The sequence below is a fragment of the Scleropages formosus genome, chromosome 19 (assembly GCF_900964775.1).
Source record: "Scleropages formosus chromosome 19, fSclFor1.1, whole genome shotgun sequence".
Lineage (NCBI taxonomy): Eukaryota > Metazoa > Chordata > Actinopteri > Osteoglossiformes > Osteoglossidae > Scleropages > Scleropages formosus.
The window spans coordinates 14389970-14416598 of record NC_041824.1 but is presented as its reverse complement, the minus strand read 5'-3'; the positions used below and the strand labels follow the sequence as shown (position 1 = coordinate 14416598).

At 44.8% G+C, this 26629-nt stretch overlaps 1 protein-coding gene across 3 annotated transcripts in view; it reads right to left on the bottom strand.

Moving 5' to 3' along the window:
* Positions 1 to 26629, bottom strand: part of tns2a (tensin 2a) — a 49401-nt gene that overhangs the window by 19112 nt on the left and 3660 nt on the right. For 2 of the 3 annotated variants that reach the window (XM_018760432.2, XM_018760433.2), the window contains exons 2-7: positions 14206 to 14311; positions 12515 to 12552; positions 1840 to 1878; positions 1700 to 1741; positions 1495 to 1544; positions 354 to 537 (exon numbers count right to left, since the gene is read on the bottom strand). In XM_018760432.2, the coding sequence (XP_018615948.2) occupies positions 354 to 537; positions 1495 to 1544; positions 1700 to 1741; positions 1840 to 1878; positions 12515 to 12552; positions 14206 to 14311 (459 nt within the window). Of the gene's footprint in view, positions 1 to 353; positions 538 to 1494; positions 1545 to 1699; positions 1742 to 1839; positions 1879 to 12514; positions 12553 to 14205; positions 14312 to 23640; positions 23805 to 26629 lie in introns of those variants that run through there. The other variant, XM_018760435.2, reaches the window with a different exon arrangement.

Genomic DNA, 26629 nt, shown 5'->3' with positions numbered 1-26629 from the left:
GAGCTCCCTCAGAACTGCTGAATCCCTTTCAACATCTCTAAATGCCTCTCTTATGGACCCACTTCTCACTACCTCTTGCATCACTACCTCTGTCATGGTCAACAAGCAAGTACTGGTGTAATGTGTGATGGAAAAAAAACTGGTATTTGACAAACTGACTGTGCTCTTCACCTGCTGGTGAAATACACTTTTGTTGCTTAGGAGAAAGGAGTCTGCTAAATTAATAAATGTAAATGCAGCACAAAGTCACCCATAAACCCAAGAGATAGTCCCGTTAGATGATTTGTCAGAGCATTTGGGATTTCAGCGATAGCAGTGAAAAGAGAGGAGGAAGCAAGAGCCAGACTGCTGACCAGAAACTTATCCTGGTGTTTGGATTTGAGCATGGAGGCCACTTCCTTGATGTTGGCCCTGTAGCGCTGCTCCTCCAGCAGTGGGGGGAAGAAGACAGAGATGATCCTTTCAGTGATGTAGGTCAGGTCAAAGTCATAGTGCCTCTCCATCACACGCTCCATCACCCGGTCCACACTGAAGCTCCTGGAGAGGGGGTAAATAAGGTGTAGTGGGGTAAATTGCAGACACTGGTTGCAGAGGAATGCTTAAAGGTAAAATTTTTGAGAAAGGTGGGCTATGTTAGGTACAGTGAAAGGACAATTTCAGCTTAAGTAAAGTGGGTACAGACAGTGGAAAGACCTTCTAATTCACTGAGTGTGAAAAACAAGCCATACTGTAGGTCATAAACAGGCTCAGCAACACTGAGGACATCAGCCCAAAAATGTTAATTTCCACTATAAGAAAAATCCACCTCTCCAGGCTTGTGTGTGTTGCTAAATTTCCTTAATAAAAAGCAGTAGAGGGGGGAGACAGAGGAGCAGGACATGACTGAAGGAGACAAGACACTGCAGAAGACAAAATGTCCAGACCAAGGCTGCAGAAGCAGAAAATTAAACTTGGGTTGTGTTCCAGTCAAGTTGGCAAATTTACAGCTTTCATTTATCATAAATATAATCCCTTTCATTTGATTGTCAAAAGGATTCAAGAACATCCTCCACACTTGGCATCTAAATGAATTATTACCAGTTTCATTGAATTTTATGTTTTATTCATATTTTGTACATATGTGGTGTGTGTGGTCAGATCTGGCTGGCTGTAGGATATTAATGGGTAAAACAATAATAAAGAGAAAATATTCAAGATTCAGAGCTAATGTCAAATTCAGGAGTTTACTCACACACACACTTGCACACATAAGAACGGTGTATCATATCAGGTAAATTAGGTCTATAGACCACAAATTCCAAAAAGAAGTGGAGAACTTGTGATGGTTAGTTAGTTAAGTTGGTTAAAAGGTGTAACACAACATTAGCTGATCAGCTTTGTTTAACAATTGCTTTATGAACAATAATCGACTGCCCAATTTCAGACAGAAAAATCAATAATATAAGCCTCTCTGCAACATAGCCCAAGGGTTAAAATAGATACAAAACAGGTTACCTGGGAAGGGTGCTTCTCTGCTTTGTGTAGGTCAGGGACTTGGTCGAACCCTAAGAGCCGATGGGGAAGTAATGCTTAAGCACAGTAAAAACAGACTAAACTTCACTGTATGGCAGGGAACTAGTAGCCCCTCTGTTCAGCATCTATTACATGTTACCGTGTGGCTTGTAAACATTCTGAGCCGAGAGAGAAAGAAAGAGCTCACCAGGTGCTGGATGTTCCTGGATGGAGCAGTGCCTCTCCTCTGCTGCAGGGGGACAAGAGAACACACCAAAGGATAGAGACATATCTTCAGCACAGGGACCTTGCAAATCCAGTAGCAGGACACGATCGAGGGATACTCACCAGCTCAGAGGAGGCGGCTGGTACGCAGGGTCCGGTCACCTGAAACAGAGAGACAGCACAATCCTCAGAGCGTGTATCTCTACCCCAACTCTGCTCAGGCACTTGTCCCACACATGAGCCGCCATTGTGTTCCCCTCAATGCGGATCCTTTTTGGAGTGCTGTCCTCTCTGGGAAAGGACTAGGCTACTGGTGTGAAGAACTGGGGAACAGTGCTGTGTTCTCACACACTTGCACACAGCTACTGTAGCTCCTCTAGGAACAGAGAAATAAGAAGGAGCAGAGGAGGTGGGTGGAAGGAGGGGGTGTGGAGGGACCCAACAGCTGGAAGGGGACAGGAAATGCTCATGCAGACAAAGAGATAAAGTGCTCATCTGAATAGCGATCTAATGATGAGGTCTCCCTGAGGGGATGTTGGATGGTGAGGAACCAATCCTAGCACCACTCTGCTCTTCTCATGCTGCTCTTCACACCGTCACATAGCTCTACAACGGTGTAGAGCAGCAGCACGATGGCACAGCGAGTAGCGCTGCTGTCTCATAGTGCCTGGGTAGTGTGACAGAACATGGGTTTGATCCCTGCTCAGTCTGTGTGGAGTTTGCATGTTCTCCCCGTGTCTGCGTGGGTTTCCTCTGGGTGCTCCAGTTTCCTCCCACAGTCCAAAGACATGCTGTTCAGGTTCCCCCTTAGTGGATGTGAGTGTCACAGAGTGAGTGTGTTTCACTGATGCATGAATGAGTAACCCCTTGTAAGTAGTGTATCTAGCAGTGTAGTCACCTTGGTGAATAAGGTGTGTGGGCTCATAACACTACATAATGTTTGTTGCAAGTTGCTTTGGAGAAAAGCGTCCGCTAAGTGAATAAAAGTACAACGCCTGCCCTGCCTCATATGGCAAGGCTGAATTATTCAGGGCAGCTGGTGGTGAAGTGGTTAAAGGCTCCACTTGAACAATCCAGGTCTGAATCCCACCTCCTGTTGTAGTACCCTGCATTGAGGTACTTACCCTGAAGTGGTTCAGAAAAACTTACCCAGTTGTATGAATGGGTAAATCATAGGAAGCTGCTTTGGAGAAAAACATTAGATGAATGTAAACGTCCTTGTCCTCCGACCCCATGTGATGCCGTGTGGGTTTTGTCCATGACATGGTGCGGAGGTGTGGACAACAGGCACACTTATGTAACTGCCGGCCACGCCATCCAGCAGCTTTTCCTCGTCCCCTTTTTACGCCCCGCTGCCCTCCGCAGTGTGTTTGTTTGGCCAGAGGAAAGGGCAGTGATTTGTATATCCTACTGAACAAAGCGGGAAACCAGTGAGGTCAGGCGGAGGGGGTAGGTGGTGCCGCTGCTAACTTGCCTACGCCCAGCGCAGGGCTGAGATACTTTGCAGAGCAATACAGCAGCCCATTTCTCCCTGCCTGTGCCCCCTCGACACGCCGCCCTTGTTCATTTGTTACAAACATAATTATACGTGGCTTAACGAAGTAAAGGAGACATGAGTAACATGTACAATAAATCACTCGCCAAACGCAAGGGGCCTTAATTCACTCTTTCTGCTCTGTGGTTTTGCCCATAACTTTGAATCAGAAATGTGAGCGCCACTTGTTTCCAATTACACAATATTTTCTTGGTAATTTCAGCAACTGCCAAACTTACAGTGTTGTGTAAGCCATGGAAAAAGGGGGTGGGGGTGGGGGGGGGGGGGGGGGGGCTTAAATGCATTATTCATTAGATTCTGAAAGAGGGAACATGGAGCTGCAGTGGAGGTGAGCGCGAGCGTTCTCTCCAAGTTTCCTTGTGCTGGAGCATGGGGGCCAACGGCAGGGTCGCACCATGCCAGAACAAACATGCCAGATTCCATCTCCCAGGCCAACGCTTACGCACATTTCCTGAAAGAGCCCCTGCTTCCCTGCTTCCCTCCTCGCTTCCGAACGCAGGCCTTGGCTGTCTGAGAGTGGTCATGTACGTTCACAGCTAATTTCACAGGAACATGCAGACGAAAAAGAGAACCCTAAATAATAAATGGTTGAAATGGTCAGTTTCCCATAATTCCTGACCGTTTCTGCGGTGTGTATTGTCTGATGACATTCTAGGACAGTACAAAATAAACAGAGGTTTTGTTCAAGTGGATGAGATAGGCCACTAAGGTTAAGAACAAGGTGGTGCAGTGGGTAACGCTGGTACCTCAGTGTCAGAGCTGTGGTATTCGCCATGAGTCAGAATCTCACGTCGTGCCTGTGAAGTTTGCATATTCTCCCAGGTTTGAAAAAGGATGTGTAGAACATAGCAGTGACGAACCACTTCCGTTGTCCTGCCATAGCCTGAAAACCATGCCAGTAAATTCAACTGGATGGCACTTAGCACTACTACAGGTAAAACACAGAGGTGGTGCAGTAGTGGGAGAGTCAAGTCAGAACTGGAGAGAGCAAGGAGGAGTGAGACAAGCAGCAAGGCAATGTGGGAGGGGAAGGGAGGAAGAGAGACCGCAGATCCTGGGCAGAGCAAGGGGGAGGGGCTCGGGCACTGTTTACCCTGAGCAGAAGCAGCGTTCCTGTAAACAGTGTCATTAGTGAGATAAGTGCTGAGAGATCAAGGAGGACCATGTCTGCTGGGACACAGGAACACGGCATATGCTCTTTCTCCTCCACATGACTCCACATGCACCCACCCTCCCAGCGGGAAGGGCAGAGCCTCCTCACTGCCGCCGCCTCCTCAGTCCCCATCCAGGCAACTGTTCTCAGGGCCATCCACACTTTGGTGCTCGCAGCCCATCGGCCCCATCACCTGTCCCGACCCTCATGCTGCGCACTCCAGGGAGGATGACCGCACACTGCGTCAGTCACCCCCCGTGACACGGATGCCCCAAGCAGACCCGCTGATGCCCCTCGTCTGACTCACAGCTTTGGATTCCCTTGCTTCCCATTACCCTACGAAGGTGGAGACAACGGGCCCCTGTGCCCAAGCTACCGCATTCTTTCAGAACAACATTCCACATGGGCTCAATCCCCCAATCCGTCCTCAGGGTGTTCGGCACTCAGCGATCCACTCAAACACGGCCTGCCATCTGTTTCTGCACAGGTCTTCATCAGACCCTAATTAGGAGGGATGACGTCGCACAAGCCTTTGCTTTGGTAACATGGGAGTAAGTTGGGACAAAAAATATTATTCCTCTGTGTGCCTCTCCTTATTCATTTGGCATAACCGAAACTCATCGCTCTGCCAGTCACTGAGCAGCAGCCCGACGGCTCCAGGTTCGATACAGGGAGACGTACAGGTGATGCACCTCTCCCAACCATTGGGCAGCTCTCAGCACTACGGTCACCTGCCCATCGCTTCAAGTCGACAGCAGCGTCCATCTGTGCATGCAACTGACCTGAAACAGCAGTGACAGCGCGGGAGTTTATTGCAGCGCAGCACAGCGCGGCGCGGCACAGTACACACTCAGTTTGCTTTGCAAACACTTTGTTCATAGCAACTTGCACAGCTTTCAACTGTACAGCTGCATCCCCTGTCTCTACTGCAGGAATTTGGGTTACATGGAGCTCTTCTCCAGGGTACAACAGCTGCAAGCCACCTTGGGAGTTTAAACCTTGCATTCGTGGGTTCACATGTCCTGAAACATTACAACACCTGTGTGTGTGTGTGTTCATTAGCAGCAAATGTCATGCCAATGTCATCCCTAGAGACACTGGGCTAACAGCACAGGGTTCAGCTGACCTTTGCTCACAGTCAAAACGCTGCACATCTGTGGAGCTCAGCACTGCACACAAATTGATATCCCACAGCACAGCTTTCACACATGTCAGGGTGCAAGCTGTCCTCTTAAAACCATGTGCAACTCACTGGCCCATGACCGCACCTTGGGTGACCACATACTGCAACCACTGGACAGTCCAGTGCGCCAACAATATTATTTATAAAATATTTCCCAGAATTTTCACAAAAAGTCACATTATTCAGTGCTTTCCAAATAAAAACATTTTATTTATGTGTAACAAAAAAAATCATATGAATAACCATGAATTATGTTTACTGTGTGTGAAACTACTACTCGTTTTTCACCTGAAAGTGCCAAACCATCTTTTATTTCTGCCCGTATACTTGTGTGTAGTGAAGTGACAATAAACAAACAGAGGCAATGCGAGAGGATTATATAATAATATACTGTTGTAACTGTAATAATATCCTCTTCAGTTCTCTTCGCACGACCAGCATTTGTCTGATATGAAACAAAACCTAAAAATGAACACGAAGGAAAATGCACAGAAGAACAAAACAAATTTTACTCTTAAACTATGGTGTTACCTGTTTGTACTGGCAAGAAGGAACACAGATTGTCAGAGCCCCAGCCATGGGAAACAACTTTTAAGGGTCTCGTAGAAGAGATGAAGGCGAAAGAAAGAACCATGAAATGCCCTTGAGTGCAGCGGGATTGTGCACGGTGAGAGCTGCGCTTTAAAAGGTGCTCATTTCCCATTTTCAGACCCCTCCCCTCCTCTTCTCTTCCTCCCAGACTGGCCATGTGTGCCCATGAATGACTGCTCTGCGGCTATTCTGTCGCTACCAGGCGTCCCGCTAATTCGTCGACACTTGTCGGACAGCGCTACGTGCCGTCACGTCATGGTCTGCGGTTCTCTCTTTTCTGCTGCTGGTCACCAAAGTCCTTCTTTGCAGCAGGGAATTCAACTTCAGGCATGACAAAGAAACAGAAAGCAACACACTACTTTCAATAATGGTCAGAGCCACTGCTTTGCAATCCAAGGGCACAGATTCAAATCCCACCCTCCATTGAAGTGAACTTGACCAAGGTACTTACCCTGAATTGATATAGTAAAAATCTGCCAGCTGTATAAATGGGTAAACCAGTGTAAACAACATAACACTGTAAATTGCTTAATGAATCAGTAACTGTTCAGTTATTACAATTCATACAGTCACGCACACATCTGAAAATTTTACCGGAGTAACTGAGGTCAAGCAGAGTGAAGTGATGCTGCAGTCGCCCTGCTCTTCCCAAATAGCAATGATGAGCTTCTCTCCTGGGGCAAACCGTTGTGCTCCAGCTCCGTGTTGCGTGCCTCCTGCTCCTCTACTGCCTGACCCTCTCTGCTAGAGCAGCAGGATGGTCGAGGCACAGGCAGCGGGACGGTCGGTGCCCCAGGGCAGTGCGTCTGTGGCTCAGAGTGCGGTGCTACCAAGGCACTGCCCTCCTTTGAGTCCTGCCTCCTGCCGTGTGCACTTTGCTCTGTGTATTTATACTCAAAGCACTGTTACAGCAGGCCAGCTGTCGCCTCTCTGATTTAAACATCGATCAGTCTCTCTCACACACACACACACACACACACACACACACACACACACACACACACACAGAAGGGGGGAGTCTTTCTCTAGGACTAAATGGGACATTAGTAGTTATTGATGTTTATAATAAAAGACCCATTACTGTAATTGCCGCCCTGGTGCAATTAGACAGTAATACTAACATAATCGGCTTTAAAGTGTTGCCAACACACTGTATAACCTATCTCTCTCACACACACACACACACACACACACACACACACACACACACACAAACAGGATGTGAGCTTATTTTGGGATGGGATTTCACTGGAATGGAAATATTAAAAGGGCGAGAATGCCAGGGAGGAGTAGGGGGGTCAGCCTGTCAGCCGCTAGGAAGTACAGCATCCGGCTGCACACATCGCCCCCCCACCCAGCTCCTCTCCCGACCCTCCCCCAATGCCGACATGTCCTCCTGGTGCCTCAAGGGAGTCGCTGTTTCTCTTTTCCCCAAATCACGGAAGTCAATCTCTTCCTGGCTTCTCTGTCAGCCGGTCCCAGGCAACTCCCCACCCAAGGATCCCTCTCTCCCACCCGGAGTTCTTAACCTTCCCTTCTCTGTCTCATCTACATTTATTTGATTAGCAGATGCTTTTGTCTAAAGTGACATACAATAAATACTATGTAGTATGTAAGTAACACCTTTTAATCCTTGTACTATAGTGTCACACTACATCACATTACCTAAAGTCAAACACACATTTATAAACCCGAGCAACTCACACTATGTGTGATTCAGAGTCACCAATTCACTTGACATGCATGTCTTTGGACTGTGGGAGGAAACCAGAGCACCCCGAGGAGACTCACGCTAGCATGTGGAGAACATGCAAACTCCTCACAGACTGAGCTGCTTTCAAAGCTACGTCCAAACAGCGCAAGTGCTGCGAGACAGCAACACTACCTGCTGCACCACCGTGCTGTTCCCTGTCCCTCCTCAAAGCCTCCTGTCTCCGTTCTCTTTGCCTCCCTGCAGCCCTCAAACCCCTCTCCAAGAAGCCGTTCCCCCCCCTTCTGCTTCCAGGCCCTTATCAGATGACATGATCAACCACAACAAAGACGCGTGTGAAGTGGATGCACACGATCACACAGAGCTGGGAGGCTCCACATTGCCGCGTTCTACGTGTATGGATGGTACAGGGCTTTGCGCACTTGTGTCCCTCCCCCACATCCAGTAAATACTTAATTATGAATCGCTGCCCGGATGTTTCAGAGTCACAAAGAAAGTCTCGGAAGCAGGCAAAGTGGAAGACGGTGTGTCGCGGTGCGTTGGCAACATCACCCTCCATGGGGGCGAAAGAAGGCATCAGTGAATCACAAATGCGCTCCACATGTTAGAGGAGAGAACGCAGTTTTCAGTGTCGCTATTCCTCGTTGATCAGCTTCTTTTAACACCAAGTAACTGCAAACTTCTGTGATTTTGTGGTCAATAAATTTGTTTTACAAGGTCTCTGTCACGAACCAATCATACATGATGTCTATGGTCATTTCACTTACTTAAGAGTTAAACAAGGTACCAGTCTTCAACGCCCTTATCAAAAGTACAGGTGTACCCTGGTATATGGACTCCCGGTTTACAGACTTTTGGTATAACAGTCCACAAAAAGTTTGGACCCAAGTTTTTTTACACAGATTGAATGCCACCAGTATTATAGACTTTTTCGGATGTTTGAGGCAGACTATTCCCCAGCAATGTATGATGATCGCTTCCTAATTTTTCACTGAGGGGTTTCAAAACACACCTCCTTCTGACTCACTTCTCCCCTCATGTGGTAAGTAGTCAAACATGTTTGTTATGTTTAATAATTTGTTTAATAGCGGAAAAGCCCATATGCAGCATGTAATATATACTGGCTCATGTGGTGCTATGTGACAAATTGTACTCAGTCACGTGTTTGCATCCAAATCTCTCCTTCAGTTGATGTAATGCATATCTGGTATTGTTCTCTAAGGCGTATGTTGGTTTCCAGAAAAGCGTCTGCTAAATGAATAAATGTACATGTAAATATACTGGTAGAGTCTTTCGTATGTTTACATGTTCTTACAGTACAGAACACACACAGACACACACACACTGACTGAAACCGCTTGTCCTAAGCGGGGTCGCGGGGAACCAGAGCCTAACCTGGCAACTCGGCGTAAGGCTAGAGGAGGAGGGGACACACCCAGGACGGGACAGCTGTGCAGTAGTTTAGTAAAATATAATGTCTGCCCTAATTTAATGAATTAATTTCTGTTTTTTCCCATTTTTACCATCTTATCAGTACAACTTTTACATGTAATTATAGATATCGTAATCTATAATTTTTCCCCCATTTAAAATAATGTGAAAGGATGCCCTTGGTTTACAGGCCCTTATTATAAGGACCATTTTCAGGAACAAATTAGGTGCATATAACAGAGGATACATGTTTTTACATTTGGAACATTCATATTTTATAGATTGCCATTAATTTGAAATTATATACTCTCTTTTTTTTTCAGAAATATACTACAGTACTACCATAATGCATCTGGATTCAAATGATCTATAATCACATGAGTATAGTTTTTAAAATAAGTTTGCAAGCCAAAACCAAATTGATTTTAAAAAGTTGAAATAATGCACAAATACTGTTAAAATGTCAGTCCACTATAAACAATAAAAAAACAATCTTTGCAAAATTATGGTGTTGAACAGGTTTCTTATTACAGTTATATTTGTTCAAGTTCTTGTCATAGTTACAGACAAGGTTTAAATAAAGATGAATCTTGATGATTCTTCATTATCAATAAGTGAAAATTAATGAAGACAATATAGTAATTTTTTAAATACCTTAAAAAAGTCATTGTTTACTTTGTAACCCCTGTAACACCATGGGTCCTCATTACTGTAACACGGTTTTGTTGAAAATCTTAAGAAAACTGAAGTAGAACTATTAGATTAATCAAAATCATCTGGACTGTGAGCAAAAATGCAAAGGAATTCTAACTACCTGAGCAGGCAGTTTTCTCATCTTCACTGGTTTAATGTTCAAGAGACTGACCCATTAAGTGTTGTACTTCCCTGAAACGTACAGTACCGCTTTCCCTATCCCTGATGAGCTCCTGTTCATCAAAAGTAAAAGTGTTGAATACCACGGTACTGGCAGACACTGTATGTGAACACATGGACGACCATTTCGGGGGGGGAAGCAGCAGCTGTTCTCTCTCCTTCTCTGTGGCTCTGTGCAGAAAGCTACGGGTCACCTGTCAGCGTAAATGACTTCAGCCTCACTGCATAGCTCCTGGACAATATGACACACGGAGATGCTGTTCAACAGCCATCCTCTTTGAGCACGGAAAACACATGCACTGGATGCACGCGTGCACACGGTACATGGCTGCGGACTTCTGCTCGGCACGCAGCGCTGCGGACCCCTGCCGGGAGTGGTGAACGTACAGCCAGACGCTGCTTGGACCTGGACTTGTGTGAAGCGAAAACGTATCACCCCCCCCCGCCCGGACTCTTGCACAGTCACAGACGCAGAAGGACTGAGCTCATAGATCTCTCATAACCCACCCAGGCGTAAACACGGCTCCCATGGGGACAACTGGGGAAAGGCCAATGGTGGACGAGCCGCATAACAAACAGCTGCTTACCCCCTAACTGCGGAGCAATGTTACAACTGGCGGGATGTTTGCAGTAAACACTGAGGAGAAAAATCCCAGCCCTCCACCCTTTCGCTTTTAGCAGGCGCCACGTTTTCCAGACAACAGGCCGTGTGATTCTTGAAGTTCAGGTTGTCATGACAGCAGCAGAGCTGCTTGTGTGTGTATGTGTGTGTTGTAGATGTCACAAATGGTACATCAGGGAGAGCAAAACACCATGTCTGCTGGGAGACTCCTGTATTGTCGGTTGCCGTAAGAGAGTTTTAGAAGTGGTGCGTCCGTGAAGGCAATGGAGGTGGGGATTATGGGGCGGGGGGCTATGGCTGGGTTGTTTTTCTTCCTGGCATAGCAGGGTCAGGACAAGCTCAGTGCGCTTGGCCGAATCTCCCCATGGAACCTGTTCACAGGTCAGTCCTGCCTGTTCGACAGACAGGGATGGGCTATCAAACCTGTACTGCCAGAAAAAATTTCATCTCATTTCTTAATAATATCAAAGATGGATCTCTTGCACATGCTGCGGTGCCATCCACAGCTCTGTCCTGCACTCCCAGCATCCACGCTGCAGTACTGCAGTCAGCTACTCGCAACATCACTGAAGACTTGCAGAGTGGCTCCGCAAAGTTTTGCAGTAAGCACTCACTTAGTGGCTCAGACTTATCGGGGAAATCTTTCCTCAAGTGGCTGTGCTGCAGCCACGCCAAGACAAATGGGAAGGAGCTCTGTTTTTCCTGCAGAGCCTTGCCAAACTGAGGCCAGGGCAGAGCGCACGACACACAACACAACGCAATATAACACAGCACAGCCTGTTGGCAGCGGACCGCTACTTGTGGTCTTGTCACGCAAAGCAAAGTCACATCAGTAGGCTCTGTGAAAGGCCAGAGTCGCAGCGGCCAAGTATGTGAAAGATGAGACAAATGACTGTCTAGAGAGCAGAGATCCACCTGCACTCCTCTCAATGCTCACAGCGCTTCTTTCTGTGAAATGTTGCGTTTTCAAACCAGCTGATGTTGACTGCGTCAAGCCATGTGGGCCATGGCTCGGGACCCACAATGGTGCTGATTTGCAGCATTCTTATATATAAACAGTGATGGACAGATATCCCAAGTTAGAGGCTATGACATCCACTTCACGCTAAAGAGTCAACAATTAAGCTGATTGAGGGGCTAATGAATCAGTGCCTGCAATAATCTGACACAGGAAATCACAGGAAAACCTGGACCTCTACATTTATTTATCTAAAGAGACATACAGCTGAGTGTATAACTCCATCTAGATGGAGCCAGTAACCACAAATGAAGCCTTCTATGTGACCCAAAGTGTGTGAAAGGTTCCCTTCATCCTGAGAGGATAGCTCCTACGCCAGCATCTTCAGCATACTGTCACAAAGACCATTGTCTACGAATGCATTTCTTAATCTTGCTGAGAACAATGTTAGAAATGTGCTCTGTTACAGAAAACAGCTGTGACTAGCAGAGCTCGCATGATTCTAGGCAGAAATGTGAGAGCAGGCCAGCAATCCAGCCACCTAGCCAGTGTGGGGAAAATGCCACAGCCTCCTCCACGTGGCCTATCAGGCTGCTCCTCGTGCCTGGCCTGCAGCCCCATGATGCCATTCTCCTCCCACACAGGAGTGCCAAGTGGTTGCTTAAGAAAGTCTACAGCGGCGGTGAAAGGTGCGAAGGGCACTTGGCTTCGGAACGCTTACCTTTAACTCGCATTTCTTGTGGGTCGCCGTTTTGCACACTGCGGGCAGAGAGAGATGGAGATGGGTTGCATAAGTCAAAGAGGCTTTTACAAAACCAAGCCATGACACATCTACATCCACTGGACTGAAAAAGGAAACGCTGCATGGCCAGGAACAGCAAAAAGCTGGTGTCTCCTGGACAACTCAACACAGTGGGCTTCAGCCTTTCTTAGTGATGCCACCTCACATTTTTATCATGTATCCAACTGTCCGCCCCCCTACGTTGCATAGTAGTAGCTACGTTACTTATAATGTGACAGATGTTACAATACTTGAAGCTGAAGTGTTGTTGCTCTATTAAGCATGATGTCATTTATACAATTCCTGTTACATGATCTCAGAATTGTATATATGTCACTGTGCACACAATAAACGGGTACAATGATGAAGATACCGCACCGAAATGCATCCGTCACATTACAAGAAACAGAACTATTTCGGGACGCTCATGTGCACTCTCTCATCTTTGCTTTTCGTTCACAGGGATTCTGAGCGCTCAAGCCCTAAACTGGATTCCTACAATAAGTTGAGAGTGACTTCTGTTTTTTCAATATTCAAAGTTCTCAAAAACTCAGTCTTAGGCAATACTAAATTATTGATGAATACTAAAGCCATCAGTTACGCCTCTCACACATCAACTGACAAGAAGTGACCACAAATTGGATGGCGGGAACCTATAAACACAGAAAGTGATTTAAAGCATACGATGGCTATTGTTTTAATTTCGTTAGCTTAATTGCTAATCAAGTATGTGTACCAGTACTAAAGAAAATACATTGATTCAAGAAGATTGTAACATCTCTGCTGAAGTAATTAATACTTGTCTAGAAAATGTAAGAGATAAGTAAAGTGGTAAGGCCAAGGGGAAATCAATGACAATCTTGCTGCGCCCTTGGGCTCTGTCAGAGGCACAGCGGTTGAAAACCGCTGCCTTAGCAGCTCAATACCTGGTCAAGTAACAAAATACCCCCGTTTACCTGAACTATTCAGATAGAGGTGTCATTACCAGTCAGTGAAGTGGAGGGGAAGTTTATGGAAGCGATTAGTAGATGAAAAATGAGGTATGGAATCACGTCCTGAACTCTGGGATTTGGGGGGTAGCAGGCTGCATAGCGTATAGAGCTACTGCACTGCACTTGAATGACACAGGTTTAGATCCCACCTTCTGCTCTAGTACCCATGATCAAGAGACTTATCCTGAGTTGATACAGTAAAAATTACCTAGTTATATAAATGGGTAAATCACTGTAAGTCTCTTTGGAGAAAAACGTCAGCTACATAAATCAAACGTAAGGTTTTAGGAGATTTAAAAAAACAAACTCAAATTTAGCCCAGGGTGCAGGGATTGGTGTCACATTTATTAACTTTGCCAACACTTTTCTCCAAATCAAATTATAACATAAACAATGATTACAACAACTGAGCAAATTTTTTGCAGCCGTGTAGCTTTAACTGGAGCACCTGAGGGTAACTTCACAGGCTATTTCATTTACCTCCGTCTCAGGGCAAACCTTGCTGATAACCTTGACCCAGGGTACGACAGCAGACAATGGGATTCAAAGCTGCAACCTTCAAGTTCAAGGCAAGTCGCTCTGACCACTACACCACCTCCTGCCCCTAAGTGTTGTGTGTTGAGATGAATTCAGACGTACCTCTGCAGAAGGAGCCCAGACTGTCAATGCTCTGCCTACACACTCCACACTGGCGCTTTTTCTTGAAGGTCTTCTCCTTGAAGGAATGAGGTTCACCCTTTACTGCCTGGTGACACACAAGAATGGAGAAACATTAAGGGTGGATTCAACCAGAGCAAGACCGTAACGTGTCTTTTACACAGGCTCTTTCGTGTATGAAACTGAGCTGAGAAAACACTGCCCTGGGACAGAGGCACCCTTTTCTTTCTCTGTCTAGCGTGGGGGAAACTGGCACAGCGGACAATCATAGGCGATGATCACAGTGGACAATGCCACTATGAGTGTTGCAGAAAATAAAATACCGTTCTTTCTCAAATGTCACTAATAATTTGTCCTTTTTGTGCCGTTTGCGTGTACCTGAGATCAACCAGCGAGAACGTCAATGGAGCGCCAGTTCAATGTGCACACAAAATTACACATTTTCTCAAGAAAGAAAAAACGTTCTGCATGTGAACACTGCATTGCCAGCACAGATGTGGGGAGGGAATAGGGAGACATGTATGGCAAGCAGGTGGGACGTGGTAAAGCTGCCAGTAAACATTTTGACTGATCTGCAAAGGGTTACAGAAATGTCTCACTTATACTAACACACACACACAAGGCAAGAGAGGAAAACTTGGAATTCAGTCTGACTGACCAGCTTGCCTCCATCTAACACATCTTAGATGAGTCATGAGCAGCAGTTCACTCACACACCCACACCCACACACACACACACCCACAGACCCATGATGCAGTCAGGGAATGAAAGCTGTCCCCCATGACCAGCTAATTCCATGCGTCAGTCAGGAGAACGTCCACAACATAGCAACAGGGACTCCAAGCTAAACAGAAAGTTCAATTGAACATATTCCTTGTTTTAAACATAAACACCGTTCAATAAAACCACCTATTAAATCCTTAAAAAAACTAAAATATCCCGTAATGGGCTTGAGACTTCATAAATGCTTATAAACAAAGGAAGACTACGGAAAAAGAAAAGAACAGCACGACCTAAAAATGCCAAACTCGATTTTACTGTGCTTCATTAATTGTGTGTGTGTGTGTGTGTGTGTGTGTGTGTGTGTGTGTGTGTGTGGGGAGCCATGGCTGCATGTATGTTTGGATTTCTGCGTATGCTCCCACTCTGCTGCAGCACACAGCGCACCTTTGTGTCCACCGTCTCGCCTGCTCTGCCAGGCCTAGGAGATGTTTGCACAGCTGACAGCACAGTGCCCCTGCGGAAGAACTCTTGGCTTGACTGGCACACTCCCCCCAACCCCACCCCCAGCACCCTGATCTGCACCCCCCTCCTCCAGGGATGCACTTACACTCCAGCTACACTCCAACACCCCATGTATGCGGGTGATACTGCAGGCATTTCACCACAGTTTTATTCTGAAACCATATATGCCACCTGAATAATGAAAAACCACTACAACAGATTATGAAAATATACAGTATACCTCTTTTTCAGGGAAGAGGCTTGTTATTCAGCACTCCAACACCCTTTGTCCTGTTACGTGGCCATTGTATTTCCACAACTGGAATTTTATGTTATGCCCACTATGTGCTACACTTTGCAAAGCACATGGACACTGTCTCTTCTCTAACAAAATCCACTAGCGTACACCTTTTCTACTTCTGTCAAGACTCAAAACACTTTATTAGCAGTGTTTTATTACCAGTTATTACCAATTACTTTATCATTAATTGCTCGTAGTTTGTTGTCAAGTGACGAAAGCACCAGAAAACCATGGCAGCCAGTAAGGTCAGGTGTCAAACTACAACGTAGTAAGCATATTACACGAGTGAAAAAACAACCTTTCTCACAATAATTTACCCATTCGCATAACAATGTAACTTCTACTGGGGCACTTCAGGCTAAGTACCTTGCTTCATGCCCTGTGTTTCCAGTGTATACCCTGGGCCTCCAGACCCTGCATTAGGACAAATAGTTATTGACGAATTGCAGAATGAAAATATAACTAACTTTTGTCACAAATATTATAAAATATGCTGCTGATATCATTGTTATGCATAAATATACCTTTTACCTTGGTATTTTAAATCATTTTGGTAAGACATCTTTTGCTCAGAAACCATTTTTTCCATAAGCTATACCATGTCAACACAAGGGCTTTTATACAAATAAAATGGAAATTTAATGCATATTTTGGCCCTTCAAGAAGCTGGATGATTATTAAATCAAAGTACGTAATTCGAAGGCCCGCTGTACAGTAATTCAGTTCCACTTTCAACAACTGAACAGGGAACCCTAAACACATGATACAACACACCAGCTTTGGGAATGTTCAGAGCATCACAAAAAAGTCAAAATAAATAAATGTACACCTTTTTTAACAATAAAATCGCTAAAACCTTAGTGCGTAAAGCCGCAGCTGCTTCTACATTCGGGTGGATGTGCCATGATGGAGTGAAACCGGCAAACACCAAATCCCAAGGCATACACACCTGCACAGTGCAGCTTGGGCCCTGTAGCAGCAGAGTATTGGTGCGGTCATCACGGCTCAATGCATCTGCCTGTGCAAATTTGCTCGGCGCACTGGGATCAGCCTTGACACTCAGCTCCAGCAGCTGGTGGAGCTCAATGTGCGACCGGCACGCATCCTGCAAGGGCACGCTCACCTCATCGCCAGTGAACTATGTAGGGCAGCCCCTTCTCTTAGGGGTCTTCAAAGGAAGGGCAGCTCTCTATTTGCCCCCCCCCCCCCCAAGCCTTTCCTTTTTAAAATGACAACCTGTACGCGGAATGGCATGACAGAGAGCGTGAACTGTGACCCCTTTGAGGTACACTCTGTCAACATGCAAACTATATTAAACAAGCATCTGGCGTCAAGAAAAAGCACAATCTGGAGAGGTGGAAATGAGGTGGTGTGTAGGGGGAGGGCAGGCTTGCTGGTGAACAGGAACAGCTGATAAACATGACGTGACAAGCAGCCCCACGACAACGGAGACATGCAGCAGATAAAGGCATCCCTTCTGGTGGCCTTGTTCCTGCCATGAAAGCCTACATTCTGAGCTAAGAGGGACCGATTGAGCCTTACTGGGTTGTCAGGTGCTCCACATGGAGACAAAGTCCATGTATGATGTCCACTGTGGCCCCTGTACCACCCCTGACAGTTTTGGAAAACATACCTGCTTCGTTGGCACAAACAGCCCCCAACCGGCTAGCCTTTTGTATCCAACTCAATTATTTTATTCCTTCCATTTGGCGTTCTTTCCATTACACTTTCACCACTCCGATGACATCTACACCTACGCGGCTACCAAGCGTCAACACAGATTACAATGCCTTTCCTTTTTCCTCTGTTGCCATGGAGGACAATGGCCATGATGTGTCACTAATTTTGCTGCCATGAGCTCCAAATGTATAAAACAGGGACATTAACAAAAGACTGCTTACCTTGTGTGTGTGCCTCAAGCGTAGAGTCACGGGAAGTCAGGTACGAGTGTGCGAATCCAAAACCGGGAGCTTTTGAAACTCCGCCCCTTCACACATGGGCCAAAAGCCAATGAGGCTGAGCATCTACGTATTGCCACCTCCTGCGCCACGATGCCTCGCACCCTATCCGCTCTCACCTCACATAAGGACAGCCCTCAGCGGCATGAGGCTCCTACCCCTGGACACAGGAGACTCCTGTTCTCCTACTTCTACTGCCTGATGGACGATTACAAGCTCAAAGGGGCATTTGAGAAAAGCCACAGCCCCTTCTTTCCTCTTCTGAGGTGCAGAACAAGAGAGGTATTGAAGGGAGGAGCCAACCGGTCGACGACCCCCTCCACCCTCGCTCGCCCCCTAGACACACCAGAACACACATCCCTCAGCACCACTCCCGTTCACCCCCAGCACTCTCACCTCCCAGTTAAGACCGGTCAGGAAGGCAGCAGAAAATACACACACTGTGCTGGTATAAAACACGGGTCTGTACTAAACCACGTGTGTTTCCAGGAGGCCGAGGGAACGTTCACTAATGGTTTGCTGGAGAGGCACAGGCCTGCTGGACAGTCTCCATCTGTCCTCCTCAGTGCTGAGGCAGTGTGTCTCTGGGACGCAAGAGGAAGACAACCAGGACGGCTCTCCATTGCCCAGCGCTACTTGGCTGATGAAGGCGACATTGGGTGTTGATACAGCATCTGCCGAGTGTAACAGTTTCACCTGCAACCATGGGTGGTCTTCATGAGGTGTGACTGTTTTCTATCACATGTGACATTTAACTACAGCTGGTCAACTGGGAATCTGTGTATTACATTTATTTACACTTATTTATTGGACACACTTCTCCGAAGCAACTTACACCGTTATGCTGTTTATAATGATTTACCAATTTACACAGCTTTGTACTGCATCAGGTAAAGGTAGGTACCTTGATCAAAGGTACTACATGTGAAGGTGGGTTTGCAACCTGGGCAGCAGTTCTAACCACTACACCATTTGCTACCACTATTACACAGTCACCACGGGTATGTGCCTATGCTGGTGTGTATGCATGTCTTTTTTATGGCTTTGCACACCTCACTCTTGTGTTTCTCACAATCTGAATGTGCATCTGTCTCTCTGTCCTTCTCCATCCACGTGCGTCCGTCTCTTTCTCCATATCAGCGGATGACCACCTTCCTCTCGACAATGCAGTACGTGTCTCTGAGTACGAGCGAGAACTCCCAGCAGTCCCTTCATCACCCCCTCCGCAGTAACCCAGTGTGTCTCAAATGGGTGGAACAGCCGGCACAGAACAGAGACGCCCTGTCCCAGCAGTGAGGTCAGGCTTGAAGCAGTCCGTCACACTCACTTCCTGTTAACCCCTGCAAACGCCAGAGTGACACTCACTGCTCCTGAGCCTCAGGATGCTGCTTTACTGCTGGTCAAACAGCCCCTCATTTACTCTGAATACTCCTTTTTAAGGGTATATTTTTCTTGGACATCAATGACAATGTACTATCAATAGACAAGTACACATGAGCCTGCCAGTTTGGCCCATCTCACCAAGGAGGATGTATGGGCAAACAAGTCCATTCTGAAACTTCAGAGATTAATGTTCTGGTGATTAATGCTCTGAGTGCTATTTTTTTAGCAAAAGGGCCTGTTATCACACCGAAATGGAAAGGAAATAAACAATGTTATCAGGTTATCAAATATAACATGGTTTCCAGCATAACCTTTGTAATGCTGTTTTTCTAGTGAAGAAGTCTTGAAATAAACATTTTAATAGACTTCGTCAGCAAGGATTTAATTATCCTTAGTATATATATATAAAATGCATTGACATAACAAGGGTATATTCAGAGCACTGACATTTTTGAATATATCCTGAGCAGACATAATGCTTGTACAGTATGTGGACAACCAGAGTGATGGCCATTACTCACACACACACACACACACACAGGTTTCCAGGCCATTGTTCTCATAGCCTGATGCCCTGCTCTACTGTGTGCACAAACTGGCCACAAGCACACCAGCAACACCTGGATGATAAACACATCTGTGGCCTCAAAACACACTTTCTTTCTCAGACACACACTTTGGCCCACTATGAAGGAACTGGCTGAACAAGATTTCTTAAAAATTAGCAAATGAACATGTCCTACCTTTTCAACATTATAATAGTTATTCCTTGGCAAACACAATTTCAGCATAACTAGAAGATACAGTAAGGACCAGGGTTCACAACCCATTGAGTGCAGCATCCTTCCCATCTGGGTAACAAGTGGTCAGCAACTCTAGAGAAGCCAACATATGAACATACTGACAGCAGCAGGTAGGAGCTGGACATAACTATCCCTGTGAGCTTGAACAACACGGAGAGTACAACACTGGACCAGATCAGTCTGCAACGTCCCTGTCCCTATTTCTTCGTAGGTAGGGAAAAATACTCAAAACCCTTCATTCTCCTGTTATAACCCAAGATATAACCATTTGCCCAACATGAGAATTTGGCTTTAAGAGGAGTTTCATTTAATACTCCTCCTTCAGCTTACAAGGCTATTTCTTTGCATTTATGAGGATCGAATTTGGATTTTACACGTCTCCCAGCGGCTGAAAGGCATGAGACCAGCACTGCAATGTGGTCTTGTTCTCAGTGATAACTTTGGCTCATGGTGTCTTAAGTTCTGAACCAGAAAGAAGTTCTCTCCAGACTGTCATAATCCTGATCAGGACAGAAAGTTAATGAAAGTGACTGTGTATCGGTCATGCTATTTCATGGCAAAATATCAACAGCGCTTTCTTGGAGACTATGGGAATCGGCGTTACCATTCTAGACCTTTGAAAATCCTTATCGCCAAAGACATTGTCCTTAGCTCATGGGCCAACACTCCCCCCCTCATGTCACTGAAAAACCTGTCCCTCCCTAGACAGCAACTTCCTGGACTTGGCCCCCGGAGGCACATGACAGAATCCCATGCCTCTCCCTTCCTTCTCCTTCTCTTTGTCTTAATATTACCCACATTTCTCTCTCCCTCCCCCACTAGCAATACTTCTCAGTGTTTTTCAGCTCTCATCACCCTGCCTTTGCCTTTCACAAGCTTCCGCTTATCATTCTGCCCTTCACCACAAGGATCACAGAAATCACCATGATACCCAACTACTTAAGGGGCTGGAAACCTGCACCTTTCAGTGTAGTTACATTGTAAAGGTATAACAGTTAAACAAGATGCTGAAGCAGCATGATGTGACTGAAACTGCCATCTTAGGACTTAAGTTTGACTACTCCCCTCCTGCTGTGGTATCCCTCAACAAGGCATTCATGCTAATCTTCTTTAGTAAAAATTACCCAGCTGTATAAATGGGTAAATCATTGTAAGCTCCTTTGCAAGAAACCACCAGCTAAATGAATAAATGTACATGTAGGGCAAGCAAAATGCCATAAAATTTTGGACTGGAGAAGGATCAGTGTTGTCTATGATTGGTGGAACTGAACAAGGGGTGGGGTGAATTCAGGTGAGATGGTGCCATGAGGACACAGGTGTCTGAATGCCAAAGTCGTTGAGCATTGATTTTCAGAGCTTACTATTCACTCACAGAGGGAATGGATACTTGCCTGCTGAAAAGAGTTGGAAAGAAAACAAAAAAAAAAAAAAAAAAGGTGTGTATCATGTCACTGAAAGAGTTTGCTCCTAGTTTAGGGGAGGCAGGTGGTGGGGATTAACTTCTCTGGGATGGCCAGGGAGAAGGAGAAAGCTAAGCACACAAGAGTAGTATGGTGCAATTACTAATGCGATCATCTATGTTAAATCAAATATCAAGTAATAAAAGAGGGAATCCCATCATAATTGTCCCTTCTGGACATTAAAGACTCACCTCTCCACTGCAATAGCTGTTGGCTTCATGAAGCTTGAAATCAATTAAGCAAATCCACTGATGCTCCAGCCATGGCCCAAAGCCCAGATACATAAAACTGTCATGTTATAATACACAGAGGGCAGTAAAACTGGCAACACAAAATACACCAAAAAAAAAAAGTGCCATTTAATTTTCAGTCACTTCTTAAAACTGGATGTTTAAGCTTTAGAAGAGCAAAGGGTTGCAATTCTCAAAGGTAGGAAAACCACTGTTTGTTGTCTGACAGGACAAACCATCTATCATCTCTACTTATGTAAGACCTGGAACAAGAACAAGCTATTGTTATGATTGCTGTTGGTTTGGATCCCGCTTCTGCTGTACGTCAGCGTCACGTGCAGTACCTGACACGGTTAAAAATACCTTCCTGTATGGATGAACAAATCACTGAGTTGCCCAAAACGGACAGTGTCAGTTACCTTGGACAAATGCTTCAGCTAAATTAAATATGAAGTAGGGAGGTTCGTAAAGCACGAAAAGGTCAGCGCAGCACGGCAAAGGCGCGAAGCTGAGGCGGCGACGCGCTTCAGAACGGTGAGAATCACCAATCAAAAGTGCGGGAGAGCGCGGGCGCGCGTGCGGGTCACATGACCCGCTCCGCAGCCCGCGAGCAGATGTTGCCACACTGGGGCTGCGCTCATTAGCTATGATTTCAACACCGACAATGCAGTAACATCATGGTTCTCTGTTGTAAACAAGAGATAAATTTTGTAAGTATTATTAATAAATTAAAAAAAAAAGTCTCCGACTCAAATCGCTTTGCGTCCTCTATTTTCTAGTTGCTCTCATCGGCTTAACTGTTTCTTAAATTAAAGTTATCCTTGCGTGTGTTCACGATAAATTTGACAGATTCGATTTTTTCTTTCATCTGACGGCCACACAGGCCTTCTAGACATCCGAACATAGCCGAATTAATTGTAACCGATTTCATTCAACTACGTGTTTCATTTATCGCACCTCTTTCCCTTTCCGATCGGATGTGGAAATGAAATGAATGTGGGAAACTGTGTAAGTTAGAGCGAAGGGTATAAAGTACTATATTCAGAAGTTCAGACGAGTGGAATATAATTTCATTGTCAATAGACGATTCTTCCAAAAGTGCAGAACCAGTGCCAGTGGTAAAGTCTAATGAGGTCGGTTAAGGTTTAACCGCTAGGTGATAATCGATTTGTAAATAAAATAGGCTGCTCAGTTTTGTAAAACGGAACAACAAAAAAACAGAGAGCCGAAACAGCACAAGGTTAAAGTAAATATTTCAAATAACTTCAGCAACAGAGCTGTTACATCATCATGACAATTAACACTTGCTGGTTCTCCTCCTAATAATACACAATAATATGTGCAGTTTGTGCAGGCGGTGACACTACACAGATCCCAAACTATGTATGGGAATACCGGGGGGGGGGGGGCATGTATTCCGAGAACAAAATTATTGGTAATACTTTTTGCCTCCCCCCCGCCAACACCTGAGAAGTTACGGCACACAATACCTGTGAATGAAATAGAGACAACAACATAAACAACCTTAATTAAAATTGTAATTGTAATTTCCGGGGGGGAAGCTACACTCACGCTGCTGACAAGGACATTGAGACTGTCATCATCATCATCATCATCATCATGTAATTTCGTTTTTATGGACACATTCATGAACTGGTCACAACAATGCAGGGAAAACCCACCGAAATGGAATAAACTAAATAAAGCTGACAGAAAAAAATAAAGAATAGAATCCATGTAAATTAAAAAGAGCGGTGACGCAGCTCCAGCGAGTACGATGACGACGGATGGACAGTAGATTTGCCCGACGTGTATGAACTGAAGGGAGACACTGCAGGCTGTGGGAGGCGACCCATAGCAGCTGAAAAGCGCGTTTTAGGGAGTTCCTGTGGTTAAGAGACAGTTACAGTACGGCGCGGTGTCACTGAACCCCGGGTTCAGGACCAACTCTCTCCTTCTACAACACACAGTCCGTGTCACTCAGTCTATAGTATTTTAAAAGATCGCTGGAATGAAGAAGGCAGTTAAGTATTAATTATTTATGGCAATGTTCCTACCTTACTCATGTCTTCTACGTGTATTCGCACCTCAGTTCCACTTTTTCCCTTTAGAACTCGTGTTTCACATTCCGAAAGCTCCCCAACATCGCTCTCGGTGACGTTCGAACCCGAGTTGACTTGTTTTGCCCAGATTTCCTCTGCTCTGCGGGCGGGGCTACGTGATGGGCGCGCGACAGGGGCAATGGTTTTACTGGAAATTCACCAGATTATTGGTTAGATTTACGGGGAAAGGGGCGTGACCAAGACCGAATTCCATGTGGGGGGCGGGGTCGTACGCGCGACTTTCACTTTCTATTGGCTGGATTTGCTCCCCGTCCCGAGGCAGCCCGTTCCCGCCCAACGTAAGAATAGCGTTTTCTCCGAAACAGGAAAATTCGGACGGTCCGCGGGCAGCAGATAAATGCGCGTTCACGTGGAGGTGTAGCGCGCGCGCGACACGCCCCGTCGCCCGTGGGAGGTTGATGTAAGCATTTTTTTTTGTTTTTTTTTTTTACATTTTATAGAAAAATATTAGGAAAATTTATACAATTATATAACTGTGCGCCAGGTGTTTAGGACAACGCAGTAAACTACAATCAGATATCTTGAAAGTATATTTAGAAGACACATAATTACTCTTAATTGCGTACCAAAAAAAAACAGAAAAATTTGGGAGGCTAAATAATCCAGTCAACGTTAATATAAATATGGAATAGTCACCCTTGTTCTGTATAAGGAGAACTTAGAAAATATGTTGCATGAACATATTTCAAATGAAAAATACAACGAAAAGCGTATTTAATTAAAAGGATATTTCACCTTTTATTTTTCTTAAAAAACTAAATTAAGATATAAGGTTTGTGAGTTCAGGTATAATTATTAGGAGGCCAAAGGCTCAGTTTCTGCATCTTTAAACAAATCAACAAGAAGCATCTTCATAACAGCATGAAGTGCAACTTTGCAAGTCACTTTACATTACAATGTTAATCAACTATTTAATATGACTATATAATTATATAACAGAAGAAATTCGAATTTCGGATGTTTAAAATCAAACGTGTTTATAAAAACGAGGCATTTGATTGATCACAGCTTTAATTTTCTGCGTCTTAATGTCCAGTTGTATACTTGTGAAAATACCGCGTGCTTTCCCCAGAACCCCTTTAACTTGTTACTTTTTGGAATTTGCATGAAAATTCTGGAGATCACGAGCTTCTTCCAAATCAACCCCCTTGTGTTTGTCATTTGACTCCAATATTTCACACCACATTACACACGTCAGTCACACGGAGCCCCTGTGCGCGCCGACCGCTCAACTGCAGCCACCGCCGGCGAAGTGTAACAGCGACACCTGTAGCTCAGAAAGCGAACTGCAGTCTTATTTCATGAGCCGCTCCAGTAAGAGACAATAGTGTATCTGTATCTCTGTCTGCATCATCATCATCATCATCCTCGTCTTCTCCTCCTCCTCCTCAGCCGACGCCGTTGCACCAATCCACTTTCAGTGTTAGAATATCTACATTGCAATTACCTACTTACCCATTTATACAGCAGATTTTCCTTCCTGCATTAATTTATGGTAAAGGCCTTGATCAATGGTACAAAGCATGATTAGGACTTGAACCAACAACCTTCAAATTGCATAGCAACAGCTCTAAGCACAAATACTACCTGCTGCTGCTATTTCCAGTGAGAACAAATAATAAAGTAGTATTACAATAGTCTGCTAATAAATATGAATAAATTGCTGCATGATCCCTCATTTGGCTGAGTATGATGTAACTTAATAATTCTATTCATTCACGTTTATTCATTTAGCAGACGATTTTGTCCACAGCGATGTACATCTCAGCAAAAATACAATTTGTGCATTACATTAAGAGAAAGAGACATACCTGCAGGCATGTGACTTAAGTAAACTAGTTTGTTACTTTCCACTTGATGCACCGATGTTCATCGTTCGAGCAGGTGCATAAAACGCAGGATAGATGAATCCTGATGACCTATCGAATTTCTTATTTATTCATTTTTTTTAAATAATAACATACACAAACAATCACATACGCTGCCGGAGTAGCGGCTGTATAAAAGGCTTATCTGGGGATGCTCATGAGTTACAGTGCATGAACATTTACACCATACATGAGCTGGAGAGATCTTGAACATTTACCATGGCGAGGTTTACAATGCTATGAAGAACAACATTAACAGGCTCAAAGATATATAATTTCACATTATAATCATTAAGCTTATTTTCCCTTTTAATTCAACCATAGGACAAAAATATTGTAAACAATAATTTAACAATGCATAATCATTTAATTTTGTTCAGCGTGTCCCCCAGATTAGAAATACGGCCCTAAAGTGATCTGTTTAAGTTTGAGGAAAGTGACATGCTAAATATTCCCTGAATTTTAATTTTAAATCAATGTGATCTTTGTGCTGGTTTAGTTACTAAACAGATTTGTCTACGCAGGTGTCACAATATCAATAAACACAACCATGAGGTTGTCTCCAACAAAGACAAAAGGTAATCTGTTCATATATTTTACAGCAACAGATCTGGAAACCTTTTGTATGCTTTGCAAGGATCCCTGACTTTCTAGTAACATTTACAATGCTATGGCTTTTCGGATAGATTTTTAAAAAAAAAAAAAAAAAAAATCTAAATAACGAGCGTAAAACATGTTTGAGTAATGCAAATGCACAGCAATTCCTCCTAATTGTAGCAGCATGAAGAATAATGAAAGAAAGCTGACCTCCAGCAAAATTTTATGCAAGTACAACTGATATTTTGGCAGGAAAAAATTATCTTCAGCATGCGCAGAGAGTCAGATTTCATGTTAGGCATTTTGCATTAATCAGCTCATGGCAAAAAACTGTTGTTAAAGAAGGAAAAACTGTCAATACAAAAGACTGGGAATTACTTAGTGGTCCATAGGAAGTCTGAAGCATGAGGATTTGTTGAGCTCTGCCGTACAGAACTGCCGGAATGCGGCGTGTGGCT